Here is a 22,269-nt window from a genome sequence, read left to right as displayed (position 1 = left end):
GGATGAGGTTTCCCAATTAAATGCGTTCCCGGTCAAAGACGGTCTACGCCGTTCTGTAGAACATGTCTGCCGTACTTTGAGTCGATGATAACTTGGGAAAGATGGTTGCTTTTTATGTTTGTGCCCACAACTAGGTAGCGTATTAGAACGCAGTCGTACTTCGTAGATCCTACGCATTATTGACGGCGTAGGATAACTCGTGGCTTAGACCTCGCTAGTGCCCATGAAGAAATTTGTTTAACCCCATTATAATCTCTACATTGTGATCTCGTCAATCATATCCCATCCACATCATGATCAAGTAAGTGTCCCCTATCCCTACAGTAATTGTAAGCCGTATGTTACTCAACGCTCCTTGGTACTTATCGAGGCCAGATGACGTACATCCTTGTGTTGTCGGGGGACGCACCTTTGCCCAATCCCGGCCCGAAGCCACCTCATGTGCTTTATGCTACCCCTCTTGATGTCTTATGTTACCCCGAATGTAGAGAAATTAATACACAAAGATAAAGGGGAGAACGATCGTGGACCTGTCAGATATCCATTCGTTAGCATCGTAAAATTATGAAGAAAATTTTTGACAAACCCTAACTAGAGATTCGAATAATGTACAAGTTACTTATCCAAACAGGGCCGGTTTCGTAATCAACATATTCGTGATATACAGTCTCACTTCCTTCTATTCCCATGCTTCATTTTTTTACAGCAACTGCCTGGAATACCGCCTTTGTCTGTCGCCTATGAGCCTTGTCCCAATTTTATATCCACACTGACCTCCAACTGAACGAAAGTTGCCTGCGGTTCTCAATCGGCCTAATACTACCTGTGAAAACCCCTTGTTCAATCCAGATTCAGCTACGAAAGGGATGCAAACTCCCCCTTGACTTCCGTTGTGGGGCTATCCAGAAATGGAATTATATCGGCGCGATGACAGCATGCAACCGCCACAATCGGTCCAATGGCGCACCCGCAGCTAATATATTCCTACTTCCAACCGTCTCCTCTCGCCCGGTTTAGTGTTACTTGCAACTATGAAAAATTGTCTATTTGGCCTTTATTGCACCTAGGACGAGTTTGTTTTAATACGTTGAGCCCTAAGTTCAAATCTAACCATTTATGTTTTCGCTACAACAACAGCAACACTTTTGACGATTTCATCCCTATGCATAAGTACCGCCTCTTCCCAGAATAGCTTCTAAACCTTCCAACATTCTAACAGCGAGACCAATGAGTCTATTCAGTTTGACTTGTGAGACGAAACTTGCCAATCGTGCCCATTATGAATTCATCCACCTCCTTATCTCCATTGGAGCCATTAGCCATAAATATAATCGTCCAAGGTAATTCTTGATGAGCAACGACCTTCAGTTATGGTTTGTCAGTGTGCTTCAACACAGACCTGGTCCCACCTCATGCCCATTGTACTTTTTATCTTATTTTTCGCAATATAAGGTTACTTATCGTGTGCTGATTATGTCTTTTTGGTTTTGTTCCCCCGGCGTATTCAGATTGTGGGGACCTGAACACACCCCAGTTCGTATGCACCCTAAAAACGAGAAATAAGCCTAATAAGAATAATATTAGTAATCTATTTTGCACACCTTCAACAACCCCACCGGGCGTTCACGCACGGTTCTGCCAAAACATTAGAAATGGAAAACAATGTTGTTGCGACACGCTGAGAAAGCCGCGGGAGCTCTTGCAGTGTTTTTCGCTTCCTGAGGGCGTTTTACACGAATAAGAGAAACTGAGAAACTCTAATAGACTTTTTATACGACAAGATGCGCCTGCGATTTACATTGCCAGGCCTCGTTCCATTCACTATGTACGTCACTAACCCGTCGGGGACCCTATCAATCCAATTTGTTGACTGTCTTTATGTGTTGCTTGTGAGCAATGGGCCTTTTGAGGGTTCCCAGCGTGACCTCCTTGAAACTCCCAAAAACTGTCCACATGATTCCCCAAAATATCAGAGATTTCCTTTATGCTGATGCAGTCTGAACCCGATAGTACCTAAATAACCATGTGCAGCCTAGTGAATCACAGTTGTGTGCAAACTGAGTGGAAGCCCAAGTTAGGCGTGGCCTTGAAAATGCACATTTTCAACTGTCATCATAATTTATCATGATGGGTTTGGAGAAAACGCTCTGTTGGGCAAGCAGCTATAATAAGAAAAATATTCTCTGCTACATAGTTACGAGATTGTATTCAACTACAATTAAAGGCGGGCCACTAAACTCAGAAACGAATACACCAAACTACGGGCCGACAGATAACCTTCGTGAGAAGTTTATGGAAAATGAGCTGATTTTTGAGATCAGATACAGAAAGTTCCCCTCTACGAAGAGGCCGGTATACAAAGCCGTAGTATTTGATAAAGATGGAACCCTAATATGTTTTGATTCAATGTGGGTACCTTGGGCCAAGCAAGTTGCAACGAGGTAATTTGTGTTTTGTGAAGTGAAGTTTGAAGGATTTCGGCCGCCGTGAAACTGGATGTTCAAGAAGAAATCTTCACAGTATTAGGTGTATGCTCTAAAACCTCAAGAATCCAGCCTGGTTTGTTGTTTTTAAAATATGTGACTCATTTTCAGGTCTTCTTGCTGAAGGAACAAAGTCACAAATCTGTGAAGCAATTACTGGGATCTTAACCAGAAAAAATATTTCGAGAGCAGATGCTCATGAAATTTCGGCACACCACATCAACCGCTGTATTCCACAAACTCAACACGTGAACCAACTGGAGGATCTTCCTCAGCTGTTCACAGTTTTGCGTCAGCATGACATTCGAGTTGCTGTCTGTACGTCTGATAGCCGGGAGCGTAAGTAGGATATTCACATTGACCTTTACATCACTACGAGCGTTAAAATTTGGTTTGTGTTATCAAGGGAATATAATTTTGCATCTGTCGTCATATTATCAGAAATGTTTAGTGAGCATGTTACAGACAAACCACACCGTATGCTTGTATTGCCACACCCGTAAAATCAGTTATCTTATATTACTTTTATGGAACCACCCAAATGCTAAGATTTTCCATACCGAGAAAAGCAGTGTACTTCAACAATAAATGCATGCAAAGCCCTTCTTGAGGCTCACTGTGTAGGCGCATTTCCGAGCTTCCATCAACCTTGCCTACTACTTGAACGCGAATTACATGAACTTAGCGAAATACACTCATTTTCACACCGATCTGATTTTGACGGGAGACTAAATTGGAACTAAGCTGATGCAACTGAACGAATTTCGCTAATTTAGTGCACTCTTTGTTTAATTAGGATATGGGGTTGATTGAACCTATTGAACTTTATCTGTTGAACCCCAAGAATAGTGAAATCGGTTGTGGGCTCTCAAAGACTTTTCAGCAATCTTATGAGTGTTGTATTACGTTTGTGCATGTATCACAATATTTTGAGTATTCTACCTCTGTGCAGCATGGTCAGTTGAATAAATACATGATAAACGAGAGACTAAGCTGGGTTTCTGGTTAGCCTCTCGTGAAGACCAATCTAGTACACAAATCAGTGCACTTCGCTAGATCAGTGCAACTTTTCCGTATAAAAATATGTAAATCTATCATAATAACCATCAACTCATCGTGACAACCAAAATGTTTACAAAGGCAATATGAACCTTATTGTGGGTCTTACTGTTTACTAGAACATCTAGACATTTTTAATAGACCTCACGAGGTGGAGTCTGTACATCTATAGTAACACAGAGCTTGTATAAGTTCCCATGGATATCCAAACGATACTTCTCAAAGGTAGGATGCATAACTTCAAATCAGGTTTCATAATTGTGATTATTCAGGGGGCCCTTTTTGGACACCTTGAGGTGATCAACCAAACATCTAGTTTTATGTGTCACTTTATTAATTTGTGAATTTTTCCGTTATTTTTGGAAAAAGCTGTGTTGGCGCCCAAGTTTCAAAGCAATCTTCCAAGTTATCTTATTGGTTTGAAACCTTCCCGAACCACGATACTCCGAAATGTTTAGCAAGCACTAGATGTAATTTGTAGGTAATACACCCTTCCTCTCGGAAGTCCACTAAGTAGACCAAGGGATTAGCGATCTTTTTTAACGTTATAGACCCAGCCCAGTTCAGTCCAGCCCATTCGAGCTCGATCCTTTCTCTGTTTGCATTTTTACCTCCAGCGGGAACAATCTAGTTTTTATTGCAGTAGGCGCTTTTTAAAAACGGGAAAATTATGAAGAATAATTTAGCTACATGTGCTTTCTACTTGTTGATCACTAGAAATAATTCAGCGAGAGAACACCTTCATCATTAAGATAGTGTCATACAACTCATGGACAGTCAGCAGCGGCTCTGTGGGATGCAAAATAAACTTGAGAAAACAAACAAATAAAGATTCCTGCAGCTTCATTATTTTCTCAGTCACCTTAATTTTATAAACCTGAGAGCCTTACATAAGTCAAGCGACGTCTTGTCATGAACTTCCATCTTGACCAAAACAATACATATTTCAGCTTTAAGAATTGGAGGCATCTGATGACTCTTATGACTCGCTGCAATATAAACAGAACACGGGATTGTTGGTAGTGTGAGGAGATTTGGGATTTTTGTGGAGATTTCGTCCTGTCAGTGAAGCCAATCTATGCTAAAAAGCCGAGAAGCACTGTACAGCTGTTTCCTCCTTATTGAGAACCATCAGCAGTGCGCATCTCATGAAACCCCGGAGAGTCTCCAGCCGAGTCTTCATAAAAATCCCAAATGTCCCCACACTACCAACAATCTATAAGCAGCTCAGTGAAAGAATAAACTTCACCTGATGAGTGAAACTTCCTCTGAGAAGTCGTTGCTCGAGGAGCCAGTCAACACGTGTGACCGCGTAATGTGGATCCCGTGATTGAAGGATGAGCGGCGCTATATCCTGTCTAAGTGCAAGTTAATCACACTGCTGATCAGCCGCTTGTGGCCGAATGGTCAAGTGTTTAAACTACTAGCCAGAAGGTCGCGGGTTCGAGACTCTCCGGGGTTCTGTGAGATGCGCACTGCTGGTGATTCCCAATAAGGATGAAACAGCTGTACAGAGGTTCTCGGATTTTCAGCATAGAGTGGCTTCACTGACAGGACGAAATCTCCACAAAGAACACGGGTTTGCTTATTTAGCAGAATCGGCCGTCAAATACATAGGTCAGTATCAGTGCAAATAGGGATCCAGTATATGTAAATTGCTTTGAATATCTGTTTCATGAAAGAGCACTTCGTGGCACGGAGTCGTGAATTTCAAGTTTCGGGTCTATTTTGATCACTTTATGATTTGACCGCCAGTTCTGTAGTAACTTTCTTGATTTTTAATGACACTGATCTGCATGAGGTTGAAGGCCAAATTTCAGGATCTCTGGCATATCTTCACCATTGTACTTACAAAAAATTTGTTCTTCCTACACATGTGTGCTTCAAATCGGAATTTCAGTCTTGTGTCTGCAATTTTCTTGCCTACAGTCTGCCTGCTTTTTTGCCTCGACCGACATTTTAGCGACAATACAAGCACTGAATAATTTAGGAATTCTCCATTTGGTTGACTTGGTTATATGCGGCGATGACGAACAAACTCATCCGAAGCCAGATCCCCACAACGGGTTACTTATCTGCGATAAACTCAGCGTAGAGCCAAATGAGGTCGTGATGGTTGGTGATACTCCAACGGATGTGAAATTTGCCAAGGTAAGCTTCCAAACCTATTTCCAAACTGAAGTTTGTTTTTATTAGATTATGGGTACAAATACAAACCGAAAAAAAAGAAACAAAGAGGGAAACTTAATCATTTTGCTTCATCCATTAAGCTACATAAATGACATCGCTGATGCTGGTCTTAGTTTTAGAGTACCATGAAAATTTTCATGTTTCCTTAATGTGTGTCACATCGCCTAAGAAAGCGCAATTTATCCCACTTGATGGTAACGTAGTGCAGCAGTTATGCTGAATGCAACCCTTTTATGGTTGTTGAAATCACACTTCAGTTGAAGTTTTACTCAACGCACATGCTACCGCTTGAAACTTGATTCTTCGCAGCAGAAACATTACCCACAGTATTTAGGGTGCTCTCATACCTATCTGTTTCTTCGTACCAGGAATTAGGAGCTTACCCCTTAGCAAGGAAGAGTAAACAAATATTTCATTACGCTGTTCTCTAATGGTGAGAAATTGTGGAAGAGTTTGAGTAAGCGAAAGATCTATAAATTTAGCCACCTTATTTAGCATCCACCTGACCAACTACCAATTTAGCCAATATACGTGACGATACTGACCAGCATACTTGTTAGCTAGAATTCAGGGACGGTACGTTTCTCTCTAACTTCACATAATTCGTGAAGGCTGTGTGAGTGGATTAAGGTAAGAAGATTACCACCAAAAGCCTTATTTAACCATATTCTTGTATGTTATTCTTCCCCTCTATTGCACTTTCTTGGTTTATCAATTATCCAGTCAGCAGAGGGACAACATTAGGCAGACATATTTTTGTTTGCTTAACAAACATTGTTACAGAAACTACCAGGTGATCGATGGAATTCGTTTTCTAGTGACAGCCATATTTACTACAAGTCAAAGAAAACATGAACCAAGAAAATAATGTACTATCATGTGGTCTCAGGTAACGTGAAGTTGCTAAACGCAACGTCTTCTATCACTTCTTGAAGAAGGGAATTGTGAACTTATGGTTGGTCTTAAAGCTGTTTCCATAAATGTTCATGTTCTTGATTTCTTTCATTATCTTGGCTAATGACGTGGCATTGTCAATATAGGCAAAGAAATATCAAGAAGTAATTTATTGCTAGTAATAAAACATCCCAAAAATCCCTAGACGTAAGTAATGTACTTTAAGATTCAATCTGCCTATTGAGAACGTGTACCCTGTCCAAAAGTTGTCTCAGTGTTTGTAAAAGACGTAGGAATATTCTTGTGGTCCATTGTGAAATATCTCCCAGAACTCAGTAAGATACAATTTCTAGTATCACCAAATACCTTTTGTCGTTGATCATCATTTGCTGGCGGGCACTGACTTTAGGCCGAGCATGTAACAAACAGCTGGTTCACCAAACCGAAACTTCAGTGAACTCTGTCCGCTTACTTGGACTAGAGTTAGATCAGAACAGGGTAGTATTTATTGAAATGTTTTTACTTGCGGTACCGAATGGAGGCAACACGGATGACTGGCAAAATGGAGAAAATACACGACAACCCAACAATGAGGAAGCTCAATATAATTATCTGGTTCCGTCGTCATATGAAAGCACACAATATTGATGGAAGTTTATGGCAGATGGTAGTCTATAGAGTTTCGCGAGCTAGAAAAAAACGCTAGTTCTTAATATTGCGGTGGAGGATGATAATAAACAAAATGCGGATTCACCATTTTTTGCCAGACTTCGTCGGTTTCGTAGATTATAAAGTACCGAGTATTCGAACATTCATTTTAGATGAAATAAAAAGCTCCATCTTCCTTCGAGGAACTGGTTTTTGTCTCTCTGGTAAGGTGAAGTTCGACATGTCACTTCAACTCGTGCATTATTGCCTTCATTAGTCGACCTTTGAAGGAGAACACTTCAATCGTAACATTTTTAGGTTTTTCTGAATTGCTTTTTTGAAATGCGGAATACTGTATGAGGGTCCAAAAGTTTCTTCTAATATGGAATTTGCGGAAAATGTCTATTTGATTCAAAAATTTGGTGAGCGAAAAAATAAGAGGGTGGAAAGTGGGAGGTACGTCATAGCTAAAAAAATCCGGTAGTTTTTGAATAAGAAGAAATCCAATGACCCAGAAACTTGCATCCATCCTTGTTGCCGGAAGCAAGGGAATATGAATAGTTAAATTGGCTACTTCTCTCAAACAAAGCTGTTTATTTTCATTCGTTTTCTTACGCAGCCAAACTATCTTGAAAATCCGAGGAGCAATATACAACAGCTCCATCCTTGTTGGAAGCAATCAGTGGTGCGCACCTAAGAGGATTACAAACCCGTGACATACAGCCAGTGGTTGAACATCTAACAGTGTGACCACGGATGGCTGATCAGCAATCTGGTTTGCTATTTCATTTCATCAGCATGGAAGGGACTCCTACTGCCGATCAGACATCCCTGGCCAAGTCGTTATATGTTCAACTACTGGCAGGAAGTTTGCCGGCTTGTAGCTCTCTGAGTTTCGTGAGATGCACGCTTATGATGATTCTCAGCAGGGATGCAACAGTTCTACGGCACTTCTCGGCTTCTCAGCATAGATTTGCTTTACTGATAAGACGATACCTCTATTGAAAATAATCCAATCTCTTCACTACCATGAAGGTTGTTCCTGTCAAAACCAGACGTGGAATTCACAGATCTTGTGGCGTCATCATATTGAAGAACAGTGATGGCTCAGCTACCTGAGCTGATCTTGAGCATTTCGGCACTGGTGATGTATATAAATATTTATAGTTCAGTGAATTTTTTATTGGGTGATCCTAACAGTGTTTGAATTAACGGCTTATCCACAACTAAGAAGCGTATAAACAAATAAAAAACTTAAATTTTTGTTCGGCTTAGCTTCAGATACCTAAGAGTGCACCGTTGTAAGTTATCTTTCGCCAGACTCAGAAAATTGGGCAGCGATCCTTCATACAACATGAGCTAAGAGAAGTTGCTTCAATAGCTTAGATTTCTGATATCAGGTTGTGGGGTAGGCTTTTGGGGTTTGGAAATGATGCCAAATTAATACACCGTTTGAGTTGCAACCAGTCCCGGTATACCTGCGCAGGTAACTAAAACTGAATGACTAAAAGGTGTGCATCTAACATTATCCGTCTGGATAGCTGATTTTCCTATTCGCGTAAAGATACCCACAGATGTGGAAGAACCTGACACCTCTTTTCTTGGAATCAAGCTGAGTGAAGAATATGCCAACTTGGAGCATTAAATCTACATTAGCACCGGAATTAACGGTGTCAGCTATACCACTTATATATTCGATACAAAACACAGATATTCCAGCATAATTTTGTCTGTGTGAAGACGGATTTCGTTCAGAAACACCTTTTGAGACGCCATTTAGTGTCTCTCTCATTCATTAAAATGTGGTGATCTGGTTCGTCCGACAAACTGTTGCTAGTGAGCAGGTATTTTCCGTTGTAAATAAAAGCCGAGAACACTTTCATAAAGTCGGTTGATAAAACAGTTGGATGAATATAAAAATCATTGTTTTAGATGCAGAAGTAGTACGATTTCGCAGCGATGCTGCTAGTGCTTCTACTCGGTAAAGCTCGTTGTCATAACTTAGTATCTTCCTTAGTGGTCTGGTCCTGTATATTAACACCCAACTATCTACTTAGTAATCCTCTCTGGCGCCTTGCGACCTAATGTTAGCTTAGCAGGTTGTACAAAGAACACAGTAGAGAATAGACCAGTGTCTGTTTAACACTCTGAATTAAGGTTCATTCCAATAATTTCAGCAGATTTAAAAATAACTTACTTGCGTATGCAAAAGGCAGGCATAACGTCGTTTGAGGGTTCTCTAGGCAGAGGAAATACTGAATAAATGATCTCGTCTGGAATCGTTTAGCTTGGGGAGCAAACACAAAGTCTTTTTTCCAGGTGATTGTTTTGACGTCTGTATTTACTTGGAGATGGCCTGAACAAAGCAACGTCCTTGAAACACTTTTCTAGTTTATTTTTGTATAGTCTGATACTGCTTGGTAAGCTGAATATTATGTATCTAAACTAATACACCACACTTTTGAACAGGAAGGCTGAATCCACTATATATTGTACCTGGCTTTTCACCAATTTTTTCAGTCTGAGAAAAAGATCTCTTTTTTGCTTGAAGTTCCTGTGATGTTTAGTTTGATTGTCTTACATTTGCGTGTGCAGAGTATTTTTAGGGAAGCAGCCCACCCTACTTATGGTACTTTTGCACTCAAGGAAGAAGTACAGCCTTTGAGGTGAAATAAGGTCCGCACTTCATTGGACTTTAAGATTAGAAGCAAATTATATTTCAAAAACTAGATAATAGAATAATGGTTAATATTTGAAAAAATTTCCAACGGCTGGAAAGCTGCGATGTAGAGTGTCAGGTTTTCGAAATATCCAGATACTGGTTACTTCTTAGCAGTTATAGCATAGATTTCCCACAGTTTATTCCAAAATAATCACGCATTTCTTGCCATCAAACGAAGGGAACATGGTTGTTTCATGTCTGTTGTTAGTTTGTTGACAGAATGAGTGATAGCCTTGAAGATATGAGTTTATTTTGGCCATACTTTTTCCAGTTGGTCAGTTTACTTAAGACAAGTGGACTGTCTGAAAAAATTAACACCGTTGTAAAGGAGTTGTAAAATCAAGCAGTGAAGCAACTTAAGGCAACGGATTCCTTCCACCATTTTTCTGCAGTGCAGTGAAATAAGATTATTCCAATTTACCACTTCTCTCTCCAATTTTTTTACAGAAAACATTTGAAAAAAGCCACCAAACAGCTGTATGTCTCTTGCCAAACATCTCAAGCTACTTTGAAACTGAATTTGCATGGCAGAGTGTGTCTTTCGCCTTTCAGACCCACTTGAATTTGGTGATGTGAACAAACTAATCTTAGATCATGAAAACTCGGATATTTTTTTGGTTTTTTGCCCCAATTTTTACGTCGCTAGTGGTGGCAACATTAACAATGATTTGTCAAAATTTTAAAAAGTTATACCAACTTTCCCGATCTAAGAGTTTCGCGGAACGACTTGGATACTCGTCGTACTATGAAAGGAATCTACACAGCCGTTGGGAGGTCTGGTATGGACTTTGCTACAAAGACGTTAGCTTGTTCATTCTAACCCAAGGTAGATCATCTTCTGCAGGCTGTACCAAGATGTTATACTTTAAGAAACGTGTCTCGAACAAAACCCGTATGGACCAACTCGATTAGCAGCTCGAAGACAATTCAAGGGTTTTTTGTCTAAACAGATACTCCATAAAATCTTCAAAGTGCTTACCAAATCAGTAGGGAAAATACATATATATTACTGTGCATTGTATAGTTATTTATTTTTGTCCTGATGATTTGGAATTTTCTTCCTTTTACCGCTTTAGAACTCTAGATTTGGTTTAACTCTCGGGGTGCTTAGTGGAGTTGGCCGGCGTAGCGACCTAGAACACGCATGGTACGGGTCAGTAATGACAGAGCTCAACGTCCGTCAGTTAGAGAATTCCAAATTTCAAATTATTCCTTCCGTAGCGGATATAATTCCAATTGTTTTGCCAAACAGTCCCGTTCCTGTACGGGTTAGACCAAGACTTTCATCCACAAGCCAATGCGATTCAACCAAAAAATATAAATTGGTTATATTGGACAAGAATGGCAGCTTGACTGACGTGCATCCTCGTTGGTCAAATTGGGCCGAAGTTATCAGCTCTAGGTAAGTAAGCTCCTTGGAAGCCAATAAAAAGCAGACTTACTTCGAACGCTTACTTTTTTCGCCGCTTATGAATGAAATATTTTGCGACTGAGTGTTGGCAGTAAGATGGTCTCATTATCAACTAATAAGCAGTACTTGGTTATGGTAACTCCCCCATTGTATCGTTCATAACTTTCATCCTTCTTTTTGGCTTTGGGGCCTTTGTTGTGCAGCATTCCATCATTGGCTGTAACAATGTCTAATATTTACCCATTGCAACCAAATTACCTTGTTTTGAGAAGATTTCGGCTGTGTAGTTTTGCGCAGAAAATGTTGAATTTCATATAAATAAGTAGTACTTTACTGCAGTTTCATCGCGCCTGGACTCGCTGAGGCCCTCAACGGGTCACTGTGTGTTTGCTTGCCAATATTATTAATCCGCGTCTACGGTGCATTACCTGGCTCACATAGTATGAAAGTTCGTATCTTAAAAGGTGAACATTCACCCGAGGCTTCTCCACCATGCTCGTGCAAACCATTTATTGTATCGTGACCACATGAAACCGTATGCAAGTGTTGTGTTTCAACTAATTATTTGACACTTTTGCAGTATGTTCAGCGGGGACTGGCTGACTCCTGTTGAGGCACACGGCGCTTCCACCCGTAAGAGGTAGCGCTTCTTGGAAGAGTTCAAGAGAATGAGATGGACGAACATGTCTGTGACAAACAAAGTGGATTGACCATTCACACTTAAACAGCTATTATGTTTTAAGCATAGTAAAAATGAGAAGCATTTAACAAAGCACATTAAATTCGGAGGGGTTCACTCCAGTGTGACGGCTGATACCAACCGCAGGTTTATTTCGCTACTGAGTCGGCTGGGTCTAGCGTGGATAACGGTGAATTAGTAGTTTATTGAGCCTTTCAACAAATATTTTTACCTGAACACGGATCATAAATTTACATAGGACTTCGATGTAAATTTCGGCATTAGTGGAGACTAAATGTGGGTTGCAGGGAAAAGCAAAGATATCGGCTTTTCGTTGACCAGTTCATCTAACGAAAATGCTTGAACTGTTGGTCAAACTTATTTGACCCATGCATTCAATTTGCTGACGTGTAACTTATCAGGCTGCCTGCGAGAAAGTATATCTGAGCCACACGCAATGGACATGATATCCTGGACAGCCATGTATGGATTTGTATCCCTCACTGTCACTCCCAAAGTATGGCAAACTTCATATGCAATAACCAACTAAACAAGTGTCTAAAACTTAGTTCTATACTGATATGACACATTTGGAACAAAAATTATCGGCTGGCCGTTTTCCGTAAAAACATCAGCAGTTTATCATCTTTCAATGCATTAATAGAACGATACACAATTCGGCAGCTGGTGAAATACAACCACTTAAGTTAAGGGAGGTCCAAATCAATCCCAGCTAAATCGATTGTCTGCGGCATTCTGAATGTAATGTAGAAGGAGAGCCACATGTCTTATTTGGTGCACGTTTGGGGTATCAGTATACATGTTCTTGATATAAAGCAATGTTTATATGATTGCTAGAAACATCCGAATATCACACGACGGATTTTGCCCTTCTCCGGGCTCAACGGGTAGACCTGAAATCCGAAGTTCCAGCACCATTATACCTATGCTGAACACCAAACAAAAATTCAGTTGAGACTCACTTGAGTCTTCCGCGAACGCCAACGTGATTCACCACCTAGTTTCGATTTGGTTTTAAAGTAGAGCATCAAGTTTGCGGACGATTTTGGACGGCTCCTATTTGATGGTTCCCAAAGGAGAGAAACTGCCCGAGGATTCTCAGCAAACTTATAGGTAGTATGTTATGTGGAGACAACAATGGAATTAGAATGTTATTTTCAAAAGCCTTCAACCGCATTTCCTATATTCGTCCTACGAATTCCTCCTCGGTTAATCGTACCTTGAAAATCCGCTGAACAGCTCTGAATCACGGTGAAAAACTCTCTGTTTTAGAAAGAATTTGCAGTAGTATGAAATAGTATGATAGTATGTATATAGCAAGACAATAGGAACTATAAAGAGGTAGACCTCTCTTTAAGATCCAAAGTCACGAATGAGCGTTTTATTTCACAGCTAGCACTTCGCATTTGTCACCGTTTTCCACTAAGTGAATTTGCCAAACCGAAATGAACGTGTTGATTATGAAATATTGGACAACATTGGATACTGCTTCGTTGGCGAAATTTTGGTCGGTTTGGCCCATCCTATGCTTACTGTTGACATTTTAGCCCCAAGAACGCTTTCTGTGTGCTACTCTGTAGGATTTAGATGAATTAGGGAACATGGCACATAATACTTGCGCTATACTATGCCATAGGGAAGACGCTGTGCACATGGTACAAAATTGGTGCCGCGGTCTACTACTTTTCCTCTCGCTCACTGCTGCATGTCGGTTACTCGACAAGCGCCACCCGCTTAAGCTGACAGACCTCACTACAACGAAACAAGGTATAGGTTTAGGGTATTACATCAAGAACCGCATCCGAGCAATGTAGAGGCGGATTTCCTTCTGATTTTGCTAGGCGTCTTGGAGTTCTGTTTGTCAGTAGATGTCCCGGAAACTCGATACTACCTAGGTGTACTTCTGTGTTTTTCAACGATTCAATCTTCAACAGTTGATGGGTACTCATATTAGCAACTGGAGAATACGGCTGTATTCGTCTACTACGAAGGATATTGGTCCATTATGAACAATCAGCACGACCAATAATGAAGACGTTTTATATGGCTTGATACCCGGCTAAGGATCCTCACAAGTACGATGTTTCCTGTAAAGCGGATTCACCAGTGAAAATTGGCATTTATTATGCTAGCGCCTCACAGGAAGAGTTTGTCACTTATGTTGGTCTTCGCCGCAGCCTTTTGTGTTGACCGCAATATAGAAAGTCAAATGAGATAGAGTGGGACTTCGCAATAATAAACCACAACCTTGTGGTTTTTGCACCATCAGCTTCTGTCAAACAGAATGATGGGCTTATTTATGTACTCAGTGTAGGAGTTTGAACCTACTTACCACTTACATCAGAAGTACTTTAACAACGTAAAACGCCCTGACATCCAGCTCTGTAGGATAAGTTTGAAACTTAACGAAAACCAGTAATACTTCCCTCCATTGAAGGCTTAAGTTCAATTAAAGGTTGTAATACTTCATTATTATTAAAGAACATGTTGGCTTACATGCTTAATTCACGGTTCATAATTGTGAGGCTTAATGAATAATCATCCTATGGTAGCGTGATTATCATTTACGTGCTGGTGCCAGCAATTCTCTGTCGTTCATTTAGTCGTATGTTAGTGTTCTCTCCATTTCGTCGGTGACAGGGGACTGCCACCTGTATATCACGTGATTGACAGTTGTTCCGGTCTATTTTNCTTCAACCGCATTTCCTATATTCGTCCTACGAATTCCTCCTCGGTTAATCGTACCTTGAAAATCCGCTGAACAGCTCTGAATCACGGTGAAAAACTCTCTGTTTTAGAAAGAATTTGCAGTAGTATGACATAGTATGATAGTATGTATATAGCAAGACAATAGGAACTATAAAGAGGTAGACCTCTCTTTAAGATCCAAAGTCACGAATGAGCGTCTTATTTCACAGCTAGAACTTCGCATTTGTCACCGTTTTCCACTAAGTGAATTTGCCAAACCGAAATGAACGTGTTGATTATGAAATATTGGACAACATTGGATACTGCTTCGTTGGCTAAATTTTGGTCGGTTTGGCCCATCCTATGCTTACTGTTGACATTTTAGCCCCAAGAACGGAACGCTTTCGCTACTCTGTAGGATTTAGATGAATTAGGGAACATGGCACATAATACTTGCGCTATACTATGCCATAGGGAAGACGCTGTGCTGTGGCTACAAAATTGGTGCCGCGGTCTACTACTTTTCCTCTCGCTCACTGCTGCATGTCGGTTACTCGACAAGCGCCACCCGCTTAAGCTGACAGACCTCACTACAACGAAACAAGGTATAGGTTTAGGGTATTACATCAAGAACCGCATCCGAGCAATGTAGAGGCGGATTTCCATCTGATTTTGGCTAGGCGTCTGGAGTTCTGTTTGTCAGTAGATGTCCCGGAAACTCGATACTACCTAGGTGTACTTCTGTGTTTTTCAACGATTCAATCTTCAAAAGTTGATGGGTACTCATATTAGCAACTGGAGAACACGGCTGTATTCGTCTACTACGAAGGATATTGGTCCATTATGAACAATCAGCACGACCAATAATGAAGACGTTTTATATGGCTTGATACCCGGCTAAGGATCCTCACAAGTACGATGTTTCCTGTAAAGCGGATTCACCAGTGAAAATTGGCATTTATTATGCTAGCGCCTCACAGGAAGAGTTTGTCACTTATGTTGGTCTTCGCCGCAGCCTTTTGTGTTGACCGCAATATAGAAAGTCAAATGAGATAGAGTGGGACTTCGCAATAATAAACCACAACCTTGTGGTTTTTGCACCATCAGCTTCTGTCAAACAGAATGATGGGCTTATTTATGTACTCAGTGTAGGAGTTTGAACCTACTTACCACTTACATCAGAAGTACTTTAACAACGTAAAACGCCCTGACATCCAGCTCTGTAGGATAAGTTTGAAACTTAACGAAAACCAGTAATACTTCCCTCCATTGAAGGCTTAAGTTCAATTAAAGGTTGTAATACTTCATTATTATTAAAGAATATGTTGGCTTACATGCTTAATTCACGGTTCATAATTGTGACGCTTAATGAATAATCATCCTATGATAGCGTGATTATCATTTACGTGCTGGTGCCAGCAATTCTCTGTCGTTCATTTAGTCGTATGTTAGTGTTCTCTCCATTTCGTCGGTGACAGGGGACTGCCACCTGTATATCACGTGATTGACAGTTGTTCCGGTCTATTTTATTATTTGTAGTTATTTTCAGCGGGAGTTAGATACATTCCAAGATGTTTGCACGTTAGAGCGAAGTATCGGCTTGTTGACGACAAACTATAACAGCCCAGTTAGTAATCCCTTCGAAAGCTGTCATGGGCACATTTTCATCATGTGACAGACGTCATGTCAAACTTGTTTTCGAAAACCATGGCTTCTCATTCAGTAACTACAAAGAACAGCGGGAAAAATTCACTCATGTTCGCATCGCTCAAAATAAAGCTGTATCAGTAGATCAATCTTGAATACAGGATTGATCTAGTAACCCATACTCCGATGAACGGTAGTCGCGATTGCTTTACGTGATCATTGTTGCCGTCCATATCAAACGGATGAAGCGCTGGACTGTAGTTTACTCCCGCTAATCGACAGCGTGGGGTTTCAAACTGTGGTTGTCTGCAGTGTCAGGTGAGAGCCTCGTCATTATTCGGGTAGTACGCGCTAGGTGAACTGAAACTAACGTATCGAAGTAGTCTACCTATTCAAGTGTTGAGCTATTTCGAATTTCTAAAAAGTCCACCACTCGCGTACTTCCTCCAAGTAATCACCAAACATTGTTTAATATGATGTTTTGTTTGTATCCGTTTCAATAAACGTGCACGAAATATCGATAAATTAACCAAGGGTCTCGGCAACCAGCTAGTTTTGTGCTAGCCATAGATGGATCCCAACCGAAATCTCCGAAGACAAAAAGTTCCGCGCTGTAATGGGCGAACAGAGGATAGGTCTATTCTAACCGGTAACATTATTGTCATCTATTTTTGAAGAGCATGCTCACAAACATAAAAAGTGAATGCAAGCGACGAATGCGAAAGGGTAACAGGAGAATATGAGATAAAAGAGAGAAAAGTCCCATTCGAATTCATGCCACCAACAGTTCCAGTCAGATGAGATGAATCCCAACGTTTGTAAAACTTTTAGTGTGGAAACCAACCGAAAGTGTGGAAACCGAAGAAAGGACAAACACTGTTGAATGCTCTTCGAGGCGCAGTAAGCGGTAGCACAATCAAGACTCGCACATCAGGCACAAAGTATCCATCATACTGGGTCTGATGTGAAATTGAATGACAAAAATTTACATTGAACGCCATGTGCCACGGTGTGGAGTGAGGGGAAGCAGAAGTATGATGCTGATGAACATTTACTCGCTTAATCTCAGTCCTACGTGCAATCGTTTGTGATGTCGACTTTTGGTCTACCAACCGATGATCATCTCTTATTGAGGAATCTGCTTTCCTCAATCCTTCAGGACTGTTATTGGACTGGGACTTCCTAAGGTCACAGTCAGTGACTTGTGTTTGCTTGCCATTGTGGGCTATCTGCGTACTCATGACACGTGTCATGTTCATCAGCATCATACTTCTGCTTCCCCTCACTCCACACCGTCATCCTCGTCCATCAGAGATTATGCTGACGTCTATTACAGTTGCTCATTTGAAAAATCGCAGAAACATTTGGAAGCAAATCATCTTTCGCCACGTGCAAAATTTATTTTGCCGCTAAGACTGTGAACTTCGACGTGCTCGGTTCATCATCATCATCATCGACAGCATGACATCAGTGTTCAACACCGATGCTTCACTGCCGTAACGTGCTCGGTTGTGTCTTTGTGAATTAGTGCTTGCTTACTACGTAGAGAACTGGCCACTAAGTTGTCTCTACTGACCGGAAGGAAATCTTTTCGATGTTTTTTATACCATGTGAATTAATAATTGCTTGGCTGGTAGTTGATTTTTTGGCTAAACACATCGTCAGCCTGGATTCTTCTATCGACCGAGCTAGCACCACTTGGGAGTCATTGTTTTGCCAAAAATTTAATCCTAAAATTTCGTTTCAACTATGGACAACATTGCCGATTTTTGGACTTTCTTACTCAGCACAGTGTTTTCTGTGGCACACAACCCGACTAATTATCCCACAGTCTGCATCACGTCACCCCCGTTGGGCTAGTCCTCTTCATGTCTTGGAGGAATCGTTCTGGCGAGCCCACACCGAACAGCGGGGAGATTGGACTCTAAATTTCACTCTTATTGGCGCCCGTGAACACAAACATTCCTTGGCTGTGCAGAGCTTTGAACCCCAAACGTCCAACTTCCAAAATATACTTGTTACCTTTATTTCAACAACGCAAGCTGGACGCAGCTGAGTTACCACTTATGTTCAGACAAACGTGTTCTTGATGAAGCAGTGTAGTCAGCTTGTCCAGAACCTTGAATGACGATTCAGAACAATTTTGGCTGATTCGACCCCTTACCTCCCAGGACTACTCAGCAATGCGGGCACTGACATTCCTTACGTGACATTCTCTTACGTGAAAATAACTGGCTTGGTGCAATCTCATTGACACACGATATTAAATGATGGCAGAAAATCCACCAGAACTAACAGATTCACCGAAATACCATCGTTTCCAAATCACACAGGGACCAACTTCTCAACAGTGATATTTTTGCGGATAGCATGTACAGGTACAAATGTGATTACTCAGAGGCATCTGGCATGCGTTAGTGGAGTAAATGTAATACACTCATCTTGCAACTGAGATATCTGGGAGTAAAATCTTGCTATGACTAAGGATTGGTACTGCTTGAGCGTCAACTAACTAAAATCATTCCACCAGGGCGTGAAGAGGACTGCTCAAACAAGAGTGATATGAATGCAATATCTGCAAATCTTGCAACATTTCGCAACTCTTTCAGAAATGTTTGGGGCTACTTAAACTCATCTACATTCTATACTTGCGAGAAGATTTATTTGACGCAGGCATCAATGCTTTTCCAAAATTAACTATAACTCGGCACTAAGTTCCCCAATTTTGGCAGCTATTTCAGTTTGCTTTGCTCGGCTTGCCCTCCGGGTCGTAACAAGGGCGAATGAGGACGGTTAAAGAAGTATTTCTCGTAAACATATGGTGGCACTAGCAACACCACATTAGACAGTTTGGATGACAGTGCTAGGTTTTTCCGGTCCATTCCTGTGGAATTTATTGATATCAAAACGGCTCGAGAAACAAACAGTTTCGCACCTCATGCGGGAGAGACGCCCGAAGGTTGAATTCAAGAGTTTTATTAAGATCCTGGTAACGGAATCACTCCCAACTTTATAGATGCAACAAGCGTCTACCAAGTACGGATAAGTGGTGCAAAATTTGGCTCATTTAGTGACGAAATTAAAAAACGTGATTGTCCCGGTCACAAAACTCTTTCCAGTACAAATCAGCTGTTCCCTCTACCGGAACAAATCCTTTCACACACTGCAAACCACCAACCTCAATGTGAGATCATGCGGCTAAGTCAGAACGCTGCGGCCAAGGACACTGCCTAAACGTCCAATTATGATGGCTTCATCTTTGCTCATGCCGTGATTACTTCTCTGTCGAGTAAGTGTATGCAGCATCGTCCATCATTTTTCAAGCCTATTCTCACATTCACATAGGTCGATAATGTTTGCGCTGTCCATATACTGATGCTCTCCACCTCACCCACCCGATAACACCATTGCCAGCTACCGTGCCCTTTGACCTGACAGAGAAACCTTTGCTCCTTGGTGCTTATCAGCCTTTGCACTGCGCTTGTGTGATAAACGACCACTGATCCTCTTCTGGTATCAACAACCTCTCTCTTGTAAACCTAGGGGGCGAAGGTTCGTCCCGCTCCAGGGCTAGAGCATGACAATGCAACAGCACACATACCTGACTTCATAAGGTCAAAGGTCACGGTGTGATTGGACGGGGCAGCGGTGTGGGCCTGCCTGCGTAAAATCGAGGATAGGTCTGACGGGCAATAGACTATGATTTCCACACCATGGATGAGTAATGAAGGTATGAGTAAAGATGAAAACATCACAGCTGCATATCTTCAGGTGTGTTCGCAATCTTGTTACCAGCCCATTATGTACCGCACCAATTGTTGTTGGCCGACGGACGATTGGCGGGGCACAGACTTGTGCAGACCTTTCAACTGCTTCATCACATTCATAGTAAGTTTTGTCAATACCAGAGGTTTCACTCAAGGGACATATTGGCGCGAAAGTCTTTTCTCATATGGACCTATGTCCGGCTTATCTGAAGCGTGTCATATAATAAGTAACCACCACGAGCTCTGGTAGTATAAGGGATTGATGTTTGGTGCACAAATTGCCCAGCTATATTTCAGCTGATAATGCATTCAATGTCAACTGGATTATCCTTTTCAATGGTCTTGCCGGATGACCAACCCCAAATGAACGTCTAGAAGTACCGTGCGTTAGGATAGTAATACAGAAAAGCGTATTAACGATTTACTGTAATGACACCTCAGATGTGATACGAAGAGTAACGAACGACATCTTTGTCCATGCAAAATACCCGCTGTTACACCCATGCCAGTACCAAGTGACAAAGCTTTGATAAGGATGTTAATCTTTTTTCTTTCTTTTCTTCTCAAATGTGTGATAACTGAGGCTCAATAATCGTACAGTGAAGCAAAACGTTTTTAGTCACATTAGTCCGGGAAAATTCCCATCAAAACAACAAAAGTTTAGCTTCCCGTTTAGCATAGGTTTGGCTCACTCATTATGTCTCTATAGAAAGTAATGTTTGGAGCATATGTACCATCATACTGAATCGGAAAGATCTTGCATCTTTGCTTCCTTGCTGGTTAGCAATTGTGATGACGCATCTGGCTTGCACCAGCTCGGTCTGGAATTAACATACCCAGCCAAGAAAAATTACTACTCCATTTCGTATTTTGACCATAAACCCTTGCTATCCCCATATGGCACTGCTGTCCATCAACCCTGATAGGTACGGCCTTTGATTGTCATGTCAAGGCTTTTTCTCAGTAATCCTGTCTCCAGGAGTTGTAACTGTTTTGTTTTTCTTCTAGACATCCATATTTTTGTTCACAATAAGCATGTACATAATATGAATATGGTTTCATATTTGATTCGTCATTTATGTCAGACTGCGAGAGATCACCTCGGCACGAATAGCAGACAAGTTCATGGAGATGATTGGCTATGATGCGGAGTCAAGACGTGTGTCTGGCGGCATGTTACCTGATTGCTCTATCCTTCATATCCGTGACTGTTTAGGATATCTTTTGAACCTGAATGGTTACGACCAGCGGTCTTCCTCGGAAATTGTGAACAAGGTATGAGTGTTTTTTCGGTGCTTTGTACGGCGTTTCATAAATGTTGCTGTTGCTTGTTTTCCTATTTTTGGATGCGCAACGTCTGACTTTCCCAAACGGTTTTCATTTGGGGTGACGACTAAACTTCATTTTGATGAGGACAAAAGGCTACGCCGTTTAATCCCGCCTCCTTTTAGGAGAAAATATCGTACATCAATTTTTTGTGAGCTCATTCCTCTTTGACGTTTTATCCTCAACCTGTCAACAAATATTTACCAACAAGGGTGAGGAACGGACCTTGCGCCGTGGAATGAATCAGTAAGAGGCCGTATTCTAGTGCTGAGTTGATGACCAATAAACTGGAGGTCAAACCAGAAGTTCTTCTACAGAAGTGTGTCAAAACATTCTGCAGTAAACTGGAGGTCAAACCAGAAGTTCTACAGAAGTGTGTCAAAACATTCTGCATAGGGCCTCAGGCGCCAGGTATCCATGCTCGCCTTTTCGCCCAAATATGGTATTGTCCTTTACTAACTATATCACTACTTCGGCAGTCAAACCTATCAATTCTCAGCCAGTTTACCTTGCGCAGTCAGGGCATACACGCACCACTGACACTCTGATGCACTGAAAGAACGTATGACCCTCCATATGGTCAGAACATCTGTAGACGTCTGTTGTCTAGCAGGATTCTCTTTGCTTTCCCTGGTTTCAGACAAACACTTGAACAAATGCTAACTGATGCTAGTGACGCCAAAACATTTTTCCGAAATGACTGAAATTAACAGTAGCTCTGTTTTGTGGTTGGG

At 41.3% G+C, this 22,269-nt stretch overlaps 1 protein-coding gene across 1 annotated transcript in view; it reads left to right on the top strand.

Annotated features, from left to right (window-relative positions):
- Positions 1-2,094: 2,094 nt before the first annotated feature.
- Positions 2,095-22,269, top strand: part of T265_01605 (hypothetical protein) — a gene marked incomplete at both ends in the record, with an annotated part of 55,971 nt that continues 35,796 nt past the window's right edge. The window contains 4 exons of the mRNA XM_009165664.1: positions 2,095-2,822; positions 5,472-5,693; positions 11,073-11,398; positions 21,295-21,484. Of these exons, the coding sequence (XP_009163928.1) occupies positions 2,781-2,822; positions 5,472-5,693; positions 11,073-11,398; positions 21,295-21,484 (780 nt within the window). The remainder of the gene's footprint in view (positions 2,823-5,471; positions 5,694-11,072; positions 11,399-21,294; positions 21,485-22,269) is intronic.

The sequence above is a fragment of the Opisthorchis viverrini genome (assembly GCF_000715545.1).
Source record: "Opisthorchis viverrini unplaced genomic scaffold opera_v5_17, whole genome shotgun sequence".
NCBI classification, from domain to species: domain Eukaryota; kingdom Metazoa; phylum Platyhelminthes; class Trematoda; order Opisthorchiida; family Opisthorchiidae; genus Opisthorchis; species Opisthorchis viverrini.
The sequence above is the reverse complement of the archived record's forward strand: the minus strand, read 5'-3'. Positions and strand labels throughout refer to the sequence as shown.